Raw genomic sequence first — 15,460 nt, 5'->3', positions numbered from 1 at the left:
AGCATATAGGACTGTAGGTTATGAGATTAATATTCACCCTGGAGTGACTGAGGACGTAGTGTGTCGTCCACCAGCATACTATTTAAATAAAAATGTGCAAATGTTTTTAAAAAGCAGTTTCTTTCTGTTTCAGAAAGTATATGTTAGCATCAACATAGCATTGCGTAAATTGCTCAGCTTGTGTTCAGCTTGTTACACTCAAAGGCATAACCCAACCTTTACAGGTGAGGAAACGACAACAGAAACAAAGTAGATACAGAGACGAAAGTAATAGGTTGCAACAATGTTATTTATTAAATGTATTTCGCCCAGAGCACAGTACATGGGGTCTATCCAGCAGACAGCAGTCTCCTGTGTGAGCCAGTATATGTTCAGGGAGCAGCCGTTAACAATAGGCGACCTCCATTGAACAGTTCATGAACAGGCCAGAGATCACAAGCAGGTCAGCCTGGCCCGGTGATGTTACCGAGAAGATGACATCCTAGCAATAAATACTAATAATGTTGGTAAGGGATGGTCATCTTGCCGCCTTGTGTATTCCCATACATCAACTGATCATTACTGGTACCATTTAAATGTCACTAGTCATTAGTACATACAACGTGCAAACTCCTTAGCACATTCGAGTATTAACATTCCAGTTGGGAATCAGGGGCTTAGAATGTCAGATAAACGCAAATATATTTACATCAATTAGTTTTTTAGGATTGTGTTGCAGCTAGTTTTTTTTCTTTTTTTTCAAAATGCTATTTTTTATTATTTTTCAAAATAGATTACTAATTTGTCACTACTGAATACATAAACTTTTTTTTTTTCATTATAATGGCTGTCATATTAGGGTCATAACTTCACACGGGACAGAAGCGAAGGCTGATGTCCAGCATACAGAAACAAGAGTCAGGAGGTCAAAGTGAAAGTTGCGTTCGAGGACCGGGAGCGTCCACAAGGGGGCGACAGAGTGCTCTGGAGCGGACAGGTCGATGTCAGAGAAAACGACCAGAACCAGAAGGAAAAGAAAAGGAAAATGAAAGACACATACGATACGACCTAATCCTTCAATCAGACCAGCGATAAGAAACAAACAAAAGCACCAGACTTCAGATTAGAGCATTTTACATGCCCTTAACTCGTCTGGGCCCACACGTTCTAGAAACAGCGCGATGCAAACACAACCTCGATGGCTAGAATGCATAAGCTCACCGAGAACCCAATACAGCCTGAGCTCTGCAAGAGCGGACCTGACGAGACTAGTTCTACCACCGCGCCTCATACAAAGCATGAGCCTAAAGCCATCTCCATCCTTAATGATGAGACCTGCAACACACGCGCACACTAAAGAAACACAAAGCAAACCGAGCCAATGCATATGAAAACACAGGAATAGTTCAGGACCATCACAATGAAGACCTCACCAATAACAGTTAAATTATTAAAACCTGATCAGGTGATCAAACTTTCCAGCCATCAGTAACACGACGTTGGTCTCGTTTTGTACAAACGTGAAACGCGTCAAATCCTGGTGGATGCACAAGAACGCAACTGGGAGGGGGATCTAAAACCGCTTTAAAACAGGAGGCGCACGCAAGTCAGAAAGATCCAGAAGCCAACTATTTAAACTTATTTACCATTTATTTACATGACACAGACGACCGCTGTGTTATTATAGCTACGCAAATAAAGTCCCAAGCTGTATGGTTAGTGACCCGTCGGACCTGGTGGGGGTGACGGAGGATGCAGACTACATGCAGTGGGTCAGTGGTCCCTCTAGGCCTCTGATGTTGGGTCAGTGTCCCCTCTAGGCCTATGAGGGTGGGTCAGCGGTCCCTCTAGGCCTATGAGGGTGGAGCGGTGCGGTGACGTGCAGACAGCAGCAGGGCCAGAGAGAGACGGAGACCACCAGCTCATAACTTAACGTCAGTTAGGATTCAGCATGACGTCGTTTAAGAGCAGTGTCGGGGAAAACTATGCATTCATCTTCACCTTTTTCTTCAGATATGTTTTGCTGGTGAAAAATATAACGTTTGAATGGTGGTTCCGGTGATGGGGCCTGGATGTGAGCCATTGCACAGCAGAATGTGTATTTGCTCTAATAGTCCTTAATGTCTCTTGAGGTTTCATATAATAACAACGACCAAGGTTGTCGGTTCTAAAAGTCTCATAAATGAAAAGCTTTGCAGGGAGAAAAAAGCAAAAAAAAAAAAAAGGATTGTACATATTTTTAGAAATACGCGACAGCAAGAGTTTGCATTTCCTCAGTTCACTTTTTTTTTACATCTTTGATCGAGGGTTAGAGCAGGTCGGGGTCTTCTCTGGCTGGCAGAAGCAGCAGCTGAGGGCCTAAACATCTAGGACTCCCAGGAGGATCCCTCCATTAAGGGCAGACGACGTCGACGATGGCAGAAGCAGAAGCATGTCGAATTTTGGGCTCTAAAAGTCTCAAAGACGCCACTACGTTTGCTAAAAGCGGGCTAAAAGCAGGACCTATAAGTAGAAACAGCTGTCAAACATAGGAGAGCTCCTAAACTTTAGCGTTACTCACTACAGTCCTTGGCGCAGTTGGTAGCTACTACCTACTGTGTATCTCTCACCAGAACTCTTACAATACTAGGAGGCTGCCGACAGTGTCAGCCAGCGGTTGACTAACGAGTACATAACTATGAGCGACGCTGGCAGAGGAAGGGCGAGCATGCACAAAGCAATAACATCTACACAAATTAATCGGTATAATAAGGCCTTTGTTCTAACGAGGACTTGCGCTGGGGGGCGTGTTGTGCTGTTCATATGCTAACGCATGCGATCAGGGGGGGAGGGGGGCGGGAGGCGGGGCTAGAGCAGCAGCAGCAGCGGCGGCGGCGGCGGGGGGACAGGCCTAGAGGGAGCACTGATTGGCTCACTGGGGTCACATCAGCACGTCGAGGTCGTCCCCGACGCGGTCCTCCTCCTCCGTGACCCTCAGGGACAGCACCTCCTCGTTCAGGAACAGCCCACTCAGGTGCTCCTTGCGGGCCTGCCGCTGCTCCTTCAGCTGCTGCTTGCGCTGGGCCTTCTGCTGGAGCTTGCGCTGCTTGGAGCGTTTCTGGAGGCAGGGGGGGGCGGGGGGGCGGGTGGGAGAGAGAGAGAGAGGAGCTGTGAAGTCGTGTCCTGGAACGGCGCGGCGGATCAAAGCACTTCTGGGACGTCGCTCACATAAGCAGGGATGTCTATGTTCTGGAATGAAGCGTTTGGGGGTGAGGCACTCATGACACACCCTGCAGGCGCAAGCCAGAACAAACAGCCACACACAGCCACACACAGCCACACACACACACACACACACACTAGGGCTTTGACTTCGAACTTTGTGATTCGAATATCAAAAAAATAAATCAAAATTCGAACGAATATTAGGCAGCCCTTAATATTCGAACCTGTTATGGGCAGGCCAAGAGGGAGAACCCATGCAGCCTATTCATAATATTGTAATGACCACGGAAGAGCCAGTGAATGAAGTATTGATTAGACAGCGATTTATTAGAAACTTAATAAACCGTTGGAACACGCAAGACCGGTAACCATAGCAACGCCTGCAAACAAACCTCGCAAAGCCCAATCCAGGGCTGAATCCGAATACTCATACTTATAGTATGCATTTTGTAGTACGCCACAAATATAGCGCGTCCGAATGCTCAGTGTGCATTGTGTAGTACGGAAAACGTTTCCGAATGCGTACTACCGCCACAGTATACAACAGTAGGTCACTACGTTACCAGACTACGAGTCTGGTAACGAACGAAGAAGAGATGGCTGACCCGACACTACCAACAGCGGCTTAGAAAGACGTCATAGAAAGTGGCGAAAAAAAGAAACATTAACAATAGTAAAAAAGTAAAGTAAGTAATTAAGTAAAAAGAGACATTTTTAATTTAATAGCAACGATGACAAGACGGAAAACAGGTAACTTATCAAGGTAATTTTGCCGGCATCTGAGGGGAGACACTTCATCTCCCAACATCCGGTGGGGTTACGGCGGTGTTCGGAAGAGTTAAGAGGCGTTCTACGCATAGCTGTAGACCGTTCTAGGCGTTCTACGCATAGCCGTCAAGTAGTCAAGTAGTAGACACTGAACATAAATAGTATGTACTAAGTATTCGGATTCAGCCCAGGTATTACTGAAGGCATTTAATGGTCAAAATATTATTAATAAATATTCGAATATATTCGAATACTAATATTGATAAACAAACGAACTTCGAATATGATTTTTGGCCAAAAGTCAAAGCCCTAACACACACACACACACACACACACACACACACACACACACACACACACACACACACACACACACACACACACACACACACACACACACACACACACACACACACACACACACACACACACACACACACACCTTGGAGTCTCGTATGCGCTCGGCGGCGCTGGAGAGGTTCCCGTCGCTGTGGGCGCGGCTGATGTTGGCCACGCTGCCGCCGCTGCAGGCGGACGCCGTTCCGGCGCCTGCGGCGTTCAGAGGGGAACAAGGAGCTGAGGAGCCGCTCGAGTCGGGACACAGCCTGGCTCATAGAGCCGTCGACAGACGCCTGCCTGGGACCGGACACTTAGACCACTCCATCAGTAATCTTCACGCCCCTTTCCCAGAGAGGTCATTATAGGACAAACACAGCTGTCACTCAAAACAATAATTATGAGTCTGCTCCGGTAAGTACCAGGGTAGTACAATCCTCCTCAGTAGCCTAGTCTACTCCCTGTGCCCCGGGACATAAAGGAGCAGATCCATGACAAGCGTTAGGAGGCAGCTTTGTTGGTCCTAAATCATAATCAGATTATTCTGGTCAATATTGAAATCACGATTATTCAAACGATTATTTTTGAGTTGGAAAACATGGTGTATTTATTCAGCACGTCTCTCCCAAAAACACTTTGTAACCGAGAACTTTGAAATTTCGCCTTAAAAAAATACACATAATGGTCATAAAGAAAATGTTCAAATCAGAAATAATGTACAGATATGTATTAGGGCTGCAACGATACACAAATTCACGATTCGGTTTGTATCACGATTTTTGACCCACGGTTCGATACATCCCACGATTCTTTTAAATTTAAAAAGCTTTTTATTTCAACAACACTTAAATACCAATTATCTTAATGTAACATTTAATAACAAATAATTTGGAACACTGAACAGATTTGAACCGAAAGAATACTATTAAAGTATAGCTAAATTAATAAAGAAATAACCAAAGATGGCAGTTGGAGGATGCTTTTTGCTGGTAGGCATAATAGGGCCCCTTTAACTGTTTGGTTGGTTTATTCAAATATCCTTATTAGCGCTTCTTATTAGGCTATGTAGCTTAAATAATTACATAATCAAGCCGTATAGAATGCAACATGTTTAATAGCCTAACTTTCAATAGATGAGGAAAAACATGAACGTCGCAATAACGAGGCATAGTGTTACGAGTAGCGTATGTGTGTGTGCGCGAGAATGGCAGTGTGCGTATGCGTGTGTGAGTGACGTCAGCGAGTGAGTGGACGAGCGAGGAGAGCGAGCGGTAGCGTGTGCGTCTAGTGAAGAAGCGAACGAGTCCGGTAGAATAAAGTAGGCCTACCCATCCTGTCAATATCGGTGGCCGCTTCATTCCGACCAATAAGCAGACAAACTGCCAGTCAAATCACACAAAACAATAGAGACAGGATCACACAGGCAATTTTTTTCGCGCTTGGCCCACTCTGGATAAATGTCGTTCATATCGCATATGAGGACTTCGACGGCTGTGGAGAAATGCAATCCTCCGTAGCCACGGAGAGCTGTGATCATAGAGAGGGCATCTCGTCACATAATTACGGCATCGATAGGAGGGGGCGCTGTCAGCAGACAGACAAATTATTAGCAAATTTCAATCTGACAATTTGACCGAAGAGTTAGAAAGGGCATATCGCGCTTCTGCCTTCTCACACCGCGAGACAGGTTCGTGGCTTTGAGTATCGCGATTTTCGGTTTGATACGCGTATCGTTACAGCCCTAATATGTATCCAGCTGTTCTCAAATAACAAAAAAACGTTTTGTAATCGTTTGACGCTAAAATCGAAATCGAGATCGAAATCCGATTGAATCGCCCCGCCCTATCAGAACGTGTTACAATCACAGCTGCCTCTGTGCCTGACAACACGCCCCCCTGAGTCCGCACAGGTCACACCCACCATGGACCCTCCCCCCACCACAGGGCCCAGCGCTAGGTCACACCAAACGAAGCCCCCCCCCCCCCCCCCCCTTACCGGCTACGCAGTTGGAGTTGGTGGAGCCGGCGGAGGAGGAGGCCGAGCTGACCATGCTGCCGTTGCTGCTGCTGGCGCCGCTGACCCCGCTGGTGCTGGCGCTGCTGTGGCCGCTGCGCTTCCAGCTGTCCCGCGCGCTGCCCGCCGCCCGCTGCCGGGGGCCGTGCTCCCGGATGTAGCTGCGCACCTGCAGGGGGGTTGGGAGGGAGGGGGGCGAGGGTGAGACTGGTTCGTGGTCCACAGGGAGGGGTACGGCTGGATGGGAGGTGTGTGTGTATGGGGGGGGGGGTTATGTTGTGCGGTTGCGGTTTTGTTTGTGAATCATTGTTTTGTAGTGCGATGGAAGTGTTGATGGCGCTTCCGTTGGAGACACTGAGACATGGTTACTGGCAGACCCCATATAGTATTTCACAAAAATGTATGGGGTCTGACATGAACCATAGCAGCCAGGATCCCAAATTAACACTCTGAATTTTGTACTCAGAATGTACCATCCAAAGGGGCCAATCTATAGGCCAATAAAGACCGCGTTAATGTCAATGTTAAAACAAAATACAGTGTGGACGAATTGGTTATTTGCATTTTCTTTATTTTTTATAATTTATTTATTGTTCCAACAGATCAGGCCCGTCACCAAAAAACTGAAAACCCCAATTTGTGGACTTTATAAAAGGAGCCTTTTCATTTTTGTATGCATAAAAAATTGTACATCCTACATTGTATTTTTTTTTTGTGTTATTTCAGTGTTTAATATATTTTTTTATCATTTAATATGACTTTTAATAGTTCAGGGACGTTGAAGCAATAACCTGTTATTTTTACACTTCATTTTGCACAATTTATGTTAAGTTTTTTATGTTCACAAAGTATTGTTCCGTTTTTGATAGAGATGCGGCAATTACAAATGTTGCAATTTTAACAAATTAATCGATGATTAAAATAATCTTTAGTTGTAGCCCTAGTGAAAAAGAATCAATGTACAAAGTAAATAAGGTGCAAAGTCAAACCGGAGAAGTGATTACGGAAATGATTTTGTTAAGAGGACCAATCACAGCCCTTGCGTCGACGCATGGACCTATAATCGACGGATAGTTAAAAAATATTGAAAGCGCACGTAAGCTACGGAGAGGGTCTCCGACAGGCTCTCCGGCTATGGAGAGGGCTCTCCGTGTCTACGTACAGCACTTTAACATGCACACGCATTTGAAAAGGCACCCTCCAGGTGTTACTATCACCGTTGCTGTGAAAACAAAAACGAGCTGTGCAAACCCAGCTCACGACACTATTTCAACAACCCCTGTCTGGGAATTCAGAAATGCAAATGACACAACCAAGTTTATTGGTGATTTCATTGCTGCTTATATACGGCCATTCTCCACAGTTTTTAGAGATTTCCCCTTAACTATGAACCGTACCGTCCTGTACCGTGACTCTTGTGTACCGTTACACCCTTAGTTATTACAAGGTGCCCCCTTCAGATTGGAGTACCGACCTGCTTGAGCTTCTCGTCCGTGAGGCAGTTGAGCTCGATGATGAACTCGCTGTCCGTGGGGGAGATCTGGGCGCAGGGGTCGATGATCTTGATGATGTCCAGCTGCTCCCGCAGGCCCATCTCCGTGCTCACCTTCCTGCTCAGGAACTCGATGTACTCCACCTGGGGTCACACACACACAATATACTGGTAAGGCTCCACTACCACTGACTTTACTGTCATCTGTACTAGGATCGGCTTAGCTCAGGAGGGACAGCGGGTTGAATGGTAACCCGAAGATTGCTAGTTCGATCACCGGCCTCACTCTCACACCTCACTCTCACTGCTCCTGACGAGGATCTCTTTTTGCATGGTTGACTCAGCCATCGGTGTGTGAATGCGTATATGTATGTATGTATCTTGTAAGTCGCATTGGCTGAAAGCGCCTGTTAAAATAATTAAAATGTGTAAAAAGTGTTATCACACTTCGTACATAAGCACATAAGCTAGGTTATTTTTCAGTCAAAGCAGAACGAATGGCGAGGAATCTCTGCATGCGATACGCAGGTGACTCCCTGGTGAGATACCCATGATCCCTGGTTACTGGCCTCTCCTCCCCGTCATGAGGCCCTCGCTGGGAGGCGTTCGGGGCGTACCTGCTCGTCGTTGGTCATGGCGCTCCAGGGAAGCTCGTCCAGGTTTCGGTGGGGGTGTGGGTGGGGCTTCGTCTTCCTCTTGGAGAACAGGCAGGGGGAGCTGGGCACGCTCGGGATGATGTCAGAGAGCACATCGCTGCCACTGGCGATGTCACTTCCTGGTAACTGAGAGGACACAGGCGTTGAAATGCACGTTTCGGAAGGAACGCTCGTACAGTCTACAGTCTAATCTAACATCAATGTCAATGACATTGATGAGAACTAAAAAGTTCCTGCCCTATTTCACCTATATATCATGCTATTACTGAGAGATCCATCATAACATACAAGCTTAAATGGTTTACGATCATCTGCTTTCTTAACAATCCAGTGGATAAAGCACCAGAGAATGGACATTTTTCAACAAAAAGGCCTTTGTGATATCGCATGCCTGCCATTTAAAAACACTTCTTCAGCAAAGAATCCACGATTAAATGAATAAGGTAACGACCAGCCACATACCTGCCACTCGAACTCGCTGTCGGACCAGTCCCAGTAGTTGCTGATGGACGAGGAGACGTCGCTGCAGACGCTGCCCTCGGGGAACAGGTCCAGGGACGTCAGCTCCTGGTCGTCCAGGAGGGAGTAGCAGTCGTCTTGGTCCCCCACAGAGACCGAGGAGAACAGCTCCTCGCTGCACTCCGAGCTGGCCACGCTGGTTCCACATGACGTCAGGTTCCACCTGTTGGGAACCAAGAGAGAGTAGCGTTACTCACAGCCCTCCAGTAAAATTATTCCCTTTGAAAACGATCCATTAAGATGTGAATAATTATACAACTCAGTCGGAGCTGCCCCGATTACCTTAGACTGGGAGCCAGGGAAATCTGCCAGCTCATGTTTAATTTGCTCTGGCCCCACTCCCGCTCAGCCAGACTCCCAGTAGAGATAAACTGAACTCCACAACCACGGCCCCCGACCACAACATGCAGATGTACTCCGTCTAACCTACCTATTGGTGTGGAAACGACGCAGTGGGTCCGTCCTGTGACAAGACGACAGCTGACACCCAAAGTCGCTTACGTCCAAGGTGCCCACGTCGCTGAGGTTGGCCCTCTGGGAGAGGAGTGGGAAGGGCTCCTCTGGGGCCAGGAACTTCTCATACAGAGCGTCGGACATCGCTGCAAAGGAAGAGACGCAAAGTGCTTAATGTTTTACTCCCCAGTTCAATGTTATGAGACAACGTTTAATATATGTAGCTAAAGCCAACAAAATGATTACCCCTTATCTTTGACAACGGCGGCCAAAATAAAAAGACAATGCAAAGCTTTGAAATGCCAAACACAATAATTGCTTTACCATTTTGCAAATCAAGATGATGGCTAGAAATAATGACAAGCCATTTGATGCCTCTTGTATGAATCACAGAAAGAGGCTCAATGTTTTGACATATCAAGTTGTCTGTGATTGCATTGCTTAAGTGGCACAACCACCACAGACAGGGCAGTTCATTGTATAATTTAGAAAGCCACGGTAAGAACCACAGATTGTGTAGTCTTGGAGACACTGTTGTTTGTTTACAGCCAACGTCAGCTACACAACCCAATACAAATATATAACCCGTCAATCAAGTTGGTATAGATAGACCAAACCATATCTTCTGTGTTTGTATAACTGTGCGCTTGATCATGGCTCTAATTGGCCTCTGCATAGTCCAGACACCAATAGATCGAAAGCCCACAAGTTGAAGTTGTTATTGTTGACCCAATAAGGTGAGAAGTCCTCCACGTCCACATGTTAAAGTCAAATATTTCGGTAAAACCAAACTAGTGGCTCCATGATCGTTGATCACACATGGTAGCCCAGCAGATAATTCTTTATTAAAGTCAGTGTCGATCGATCACGTTACATTAAAGTCATTAAAGCTCTCTGGTGGGGCTACCAGCAGCTAGCGAATAGCATGTAGCGGCTAGCTGGTGTGCCTCGCTAGCCAGACTTGTTGTTGTTGTTGACAGAGCAGGGCTAGGGGGTCATGATTCTCCAGCCTCTGGAGGTCTCCATGAGGGAGGCAGGGGTCCCCCTCACCAAAAACAACCCATAATGACATCACGTTGTCAGGCGCTGCCCGAGTGGGGGAGCGATAAAACACAACTTGATGTGGTTAGCTGACTGCAAGCATGCCAGGTGCAGCTAACGGGAGCTAACACATACACACACTGCACTTCCGTTACATTCAGCCCGTCACCGGAGGTTTAAGGTTTAGGTAACCGCCAGGACGTCCGTGTAATGTGTTCAAGCACTCACCGTTTACGTTTATTGGGTCTTTCCCGGGACCTCCATTTGCAAAATGTCCTTTCTTTGCACTGACACTCTTACTTATGCAACGACGTCACTGCCGAGCGAAACGACTGTGCGCGCGAGCCGAGCACGTGACCTCAACCCAGAAGTAGTGACATAAACAGAAGCGCGAGCCGAGCACGTGATCACCACCAGGAAGTGGAGACATAAACAGAGAGCGACCTGCTCTTTAATTTTGAGTTCTCTGTGTTTTTCTTTCCTTGCTTTTCCTTCCTTGCGCTTCATAGCGCTGCACGGTTGACCATGTCGTCGCACCAGACCAAGGAGTCCAGCTTCCTGGGAGGGAGGATCCCCCCTGAGGTCGAATCCATGTCCAGATATCTGAAGGATGCATCGTTAACGTTAGACCAAGACACGTTTAGGAAAATACTGAAAGGTAAACGCTTTGGAGTGTAATATACTGAGTACAGTGTCCATGTATGTGCTGTAAATATGTGATCTATTGATGAGGAAAATATCAAAAGTAGCGGAAACGCTGCAAAAAAAGCTTTAACTTGCACTGTCAAAGTGTCAAGTGTGCATAAATGCTACTTCCATACTTGATATCTTATGTGTTCTTCTGGGTGATGATAAACCAGGGTTTTATCCAAAGTGGCTAGACTGGGACCTCTTGTTGGATAGTTGTTATTGATGAGCGAATCAATGTTGAATAATGGACCCCATTAGCAACACCCGTCACAAGCTGATTGGATATTAAACCACAGGCCACTTTGAACAAGACATTCACATGAATACAGCCAGCACGCCTCACTTAAACCTTCTGTGATCATGTATCCATGGAACAATAGAACAGCTTCAAAGAACTGTTCAATTTCAATCCTCACAAAGCAGCCTTGTTGTTGTGTCCAGCTCTGGTGAGCAGCATAGAAGGCCGAGACTGCCGGGAGGTGATGAGACACATAGCGGAGAGCAGCGTGATCCCAGAGGAGAAGCTCAGTCACATCGTGGCGGGGATGTACCGCGTGCTGACGGAGGCCATCCGCATCCCCACCACCTCCCTAAAACAGGAGGTGAGCCGCATAGAACGGGACACGTTCATCACCATAACAGTGATGATCAAATATGTGACTGTACATGAAGTATGTTTTTATTGTGTACGGACTTATGTGTTAACGGCAGAAGAGTTTCTTTGCCTAATGCGACAGAAGAATGTTGTTGACTTGACGTGATCTTGTGATTTCTTTCCATTCAGGCTTTCAAAGAAGATCTTCGAGAATTGAGGCGAGTCCGCGCTCCTCATTACACACACACACACACACACACACACACACACACACACACACACACACACACACACACACACACACACACACACCATGAAACATTGTTTGATCAAGTTTGAATATATCTTTCTTGTTCTGTTATTAGGATACCTGAAGACTTTATCACAGATTTTGCCAGTGTGGTGTTTGGAAGCCGGTATGTAATGTGTTATCTCAGCCATTCAAAAGCAACATTGAGTATAGAAGTGGATGATCAGATTAGGGCTAGAAGCTCTACACTCTACTGTGTTTGCATGAATAATTAAATTACAATGGATGTCTTGCTGTAGATTGAACTTGAGGATCTAAAAGGTCTTGTGTGGCAACATGGTGATTGAGACAAAAATACTATTTATAGTTTCAAATCTTTGCTTTTTTTATTTGCAGTCGTGCAGCTTTGGAGGCTGTGACATCCGAACGTGACCCTCACCTACCCACTCTGGATGAGCTGCGCTGGCGCGTGGACGTCACCATCTCTACCAGGTAACACTCACGGGGGATAACTGAAGGTCAAGAGAACCCTCAGTATCTGAAGTATCGCTGCACTAAAGTAACTCGTACCGGTGTAGTGTGGTTCGTTTGTTAACGTAATTCTACACAGGTGACCGGTGACCAGGCCAGGTATATCACTGTTTAATTACCTTAAATTATCTAATCCAACAAGAGTTATCTTTCCATACCCACAAATGCATAGTGTGTGTGTGTGTGTGTGTGTGTGTGTGTGTGTGTGTGTGTGTGTGTGTGTGTGTGTGTGTGTGTGTGTGTGTGTGTGTGTGTGTGTGTGTGTGTGTGTGTGTGTGTGTGTGTGTGTGCGTGTGTGTGCATCTGTCTAAATATATTTTGGAAAATTGCTTATTGTTTCGGAACGAGTGTCCGATAGGATATAATGTTCAACTGCACTAGAGTGTCTGGATTGCTTTCTAATGTTCAGTAAGACATCTTCCTAATTGGCTTTTGGGCACACGCTGCAGCTAAGTAATGTCTGCATCATCTCAGCTGAGTTGAGCAGGGTTACCAATCGGCAAACTGGATCTCTGATACTAGGACCTCTGTAAACCCACCAACCAAAAGTCAGAAGGAACAGTTGATCCTAAACTCTGTCCATGAATTATCGCCCTTATTAAAAATGAAACCATGGATTTTGTGGGGCTTGTTGACCTTCTGGAGGTGAAATGTGAATGCCTGAGCTTCAACTGAGCATTTAGAAAACCCTGCTGGTGTGTTGTTCCAGTTCCTTAGCCAGAGCTCTTCAGCCATCGGTCCTGATGCAGATAAAGCTATCTGATGGGAGTCTGCAGCAATTTGAGGTATGTTTGCTCTAAATTAAAACCTCTTCAATTCTTCTGTCTTCTTATGTGTACTCTTTTCCCACGCTGTAGACAGCTGTACAAAGTTGGTTAGCGAGCCAGTGGGCTCTTTACTGTCGCCTTGTTCACTGCCACAATCAGATCGTATCGGGTCACATTGGGGGAAAGCAGATCATACTTCATAAATCATAGATAACTTAAAAAATGCATTTTGGAAGTTAGTTTGCATCTAAAACCACTACCCTGTTCTTTGAGTACCAAAGAAAAATCTAACTATGCAATTAGACGTTATATTCTAATTAACAGATATTATTTTAGGATAATGGTTTCCAGCAAGCAGTTGTTTCTCGAAAGGATAAAAATAGCGCCAATATCGCCTTTGGCAACAGTTCTAACAGACCTCTGTCGTTATCATCTATCATCAAGTTCTGGAGATTTATTCAGAACAATGGGTTTTTTATTGACGTCATGGCAACACAAACAAAGCACCCCTTGTATTGATCTATAGACTATTGTTTATTTTGTCTCACTAGCTAATGAGAAGTCCAAACCTTAAGGGACACACTGATGCAAAAGGAGGCGTGATACTCTAAACCGAGCGTTTGATTCACTGACTCATCGTCCCGTTAGGAAATAGCATGAAGATGACTCATAGTGATGAATAATAATTAGGACATAGAAAAAAAATAATCAAATGACAGTGGCATTATCTTCTGTACTACACTTGTGCCACCTCTTCTGTTGAGTAGAAATCACTGTTTTTATGGTTTTCCTGTTCAGGTTCCTGTCTCCAAGTTCCAGGAGCTTCGCTACAACGTTGCTCTGATCCTGAAGGAGATGAACGACTTGGAAAAGAAAAGCGTCCTCAAGATCCAGGACTGACCACGGCACACTTCAGTCCCACAACAATCCTTATTATCTTGTTTAAGGCTGAACACTTCCTTCAATCTATTATAGAATTGTCACATAGCATTGAAGTAATTCTGTGGAATTTAACTGTCTTTAAACAGTTCAATACCCCCTTGTTATGCATTTTAAATGAATTATAAATGGATGGGTGTGTATCAGTTACGTCATAGGATGATGAGCTCGGGTGAGCATACTGTGTTATAGTTGGCTCATCTGAATTTTCTAGGACAAAAAAAACACACTTTTACAATTGTGTCATATCCGTATAGGTGTTGTTATGATGCAAACAACAACAAAAGGTTTGATGTATAAAAAAATACAAAAATAAACTAATTACAAAAGAATGCCCCATGTTGTTACCCTAGCGCCATGTTGTAGATACATTTAGTTTTGTTCATCGTCCATCGGTGTGGATGGGGCAGGTCAGAACTGAACATTTCGGTTAACATTATTTGTTGTATCTGCCACACCCTGTATTATGCATATAAGCTAATGCCTATGAAATTGCCCTTTAACCTCTTCATAATGCTATTGTATTGATGGTCTAATCCACATAAGCATGGGTCACGTCAGCCATGCAGGCACTTGTGGAATGCTTTGTCAGTCCAAAGGCTAGCCGTGAATCCTGCAGGCTTTACAGTGCTGGCTGGTTTGACGTCATGCTGCATAGAGGTTTTTCCCCCACTGTGAATCGTGATTGCCCCCTTTTTTAAACACACTGGACTCATATTTTGTTACGTAATCTCCAACCAGTTATCATGGCACAATGTTTTTTGAAAGTCTTCCTTAGCAGAGAGGATCGCTGGCTGTAATTCTTATTCAGAACAGTCATCTCCGAAAGAATCAACCCCAAACCAGAATGGATTCAACCAAGTGGACTGACTTTCAGTTCTGATTACTAGTGCTACTGTGCACCATTTCTACTTGTTTCTTTAAGCCTTTTTAAATCCTCATTTGAGGTAAATAACCGAGGTCTCATAAACATGGGACAGTGTGTCTTGTTGTAATAACAGGGAAATAAAAGTGGGCACCCTTTTGCTCTTCAATGGGAAGTCTGTGTGAGGTATAAGTAAAAATAAATAAATCAGAGGTTATCTAATGCTCTCTGAGGTGACATAGAACACTGAACACATCCCAACTCAGTTTATACAATCTGATTACTTAAATGCATGGCTAGAGACCATTGTCTGCCTATTTATGCCTATTTTTTAATCTTTGAGGAATTGTATATAGCTGTTT

General features: G+C 45.2%; 2 protein-coding genes across 2 annotated transcripts; one reads left to right on the top strand and one right to left on the bottom strand.

The window, feature by feature from the left end:
- Positions 1-215: 215 nt before the first annotated feature.
- Positions 216-10,828, bottom strand: fam199x (family with sequence similarity 199, X-linked). The gene is made up of 8 exons (XM_056600508.1): positions 10,690-10,828; positions 9,398-9,566; positions 8,911-9,130; positions 8,410-8,574; positions 7,775-7,936; positions 6,283-6,469; positions 4,394-4,500; positions 216-3,076 (listed from the first exon to the last, which is right to left on the bottom strand). The coding sequence occupies exons 2-8, from the start codon at positions 9,562-9,564 to the stop codon at positions 2,900-2,902; spliced, it is 1,185 nt and encodes a 394-aa protein (XP_056456483.1). The 5' UTR covers positions 9,565-9,566; positions 10,690-10,828; the 3' UTR covers positions 216-2,899.
- A 14-nt stretch (positions 10,829-10,842) lies between these two features.
- On the top strand, positions 10,843-14,598 carry commd5 (COMM domain containing 5). The gene is made up of 7 exons (XM_056600512.1): positions 10,843-11,119; positions 11,593-11,753; positions 11,936-11,964; positions 12,112-12,162; positions 12,393-12,488; positions 13,237-13,312; positions 14,093-14,598. The coding sequence occupies exons 1-7, from the start codon at positions 10,987-10,989 to the stop codon at positions 14,192-14,194; spliced, it is 648 nt and encodes a 215-aa protein (XP_056456487.1). The 5' UTR covers positions 10,843-10,986; the 3' UTR covers positions 14,195-14,598.
- The last annotated feature ends 862 nt before the right edge of the window (positions 14,599-15,460 follow it).

The sequence above is a fragment of the Gadus chalcogrammus genome, chromosome 10, assembly GCF_026213295.1.
Source record: "Gadus chalcogrammus isolate NIFS_2021 chromosome 10, NIFS_Gcha_1.0, whole genome shotgun sequence".
NCBI classification, from domain to species: domain Eukaryota; kingdom Metazoa; phylum Chordata; class Actinopteri; order Gadiformes; family Gadidae; genus Gadus; species Gadus chalcogrammus.
The sequence above is the reverse complement of the archived record's forward strand: the minus strand, read 5'-3'. Positions and strand labels throughout refer to the sequence as shown.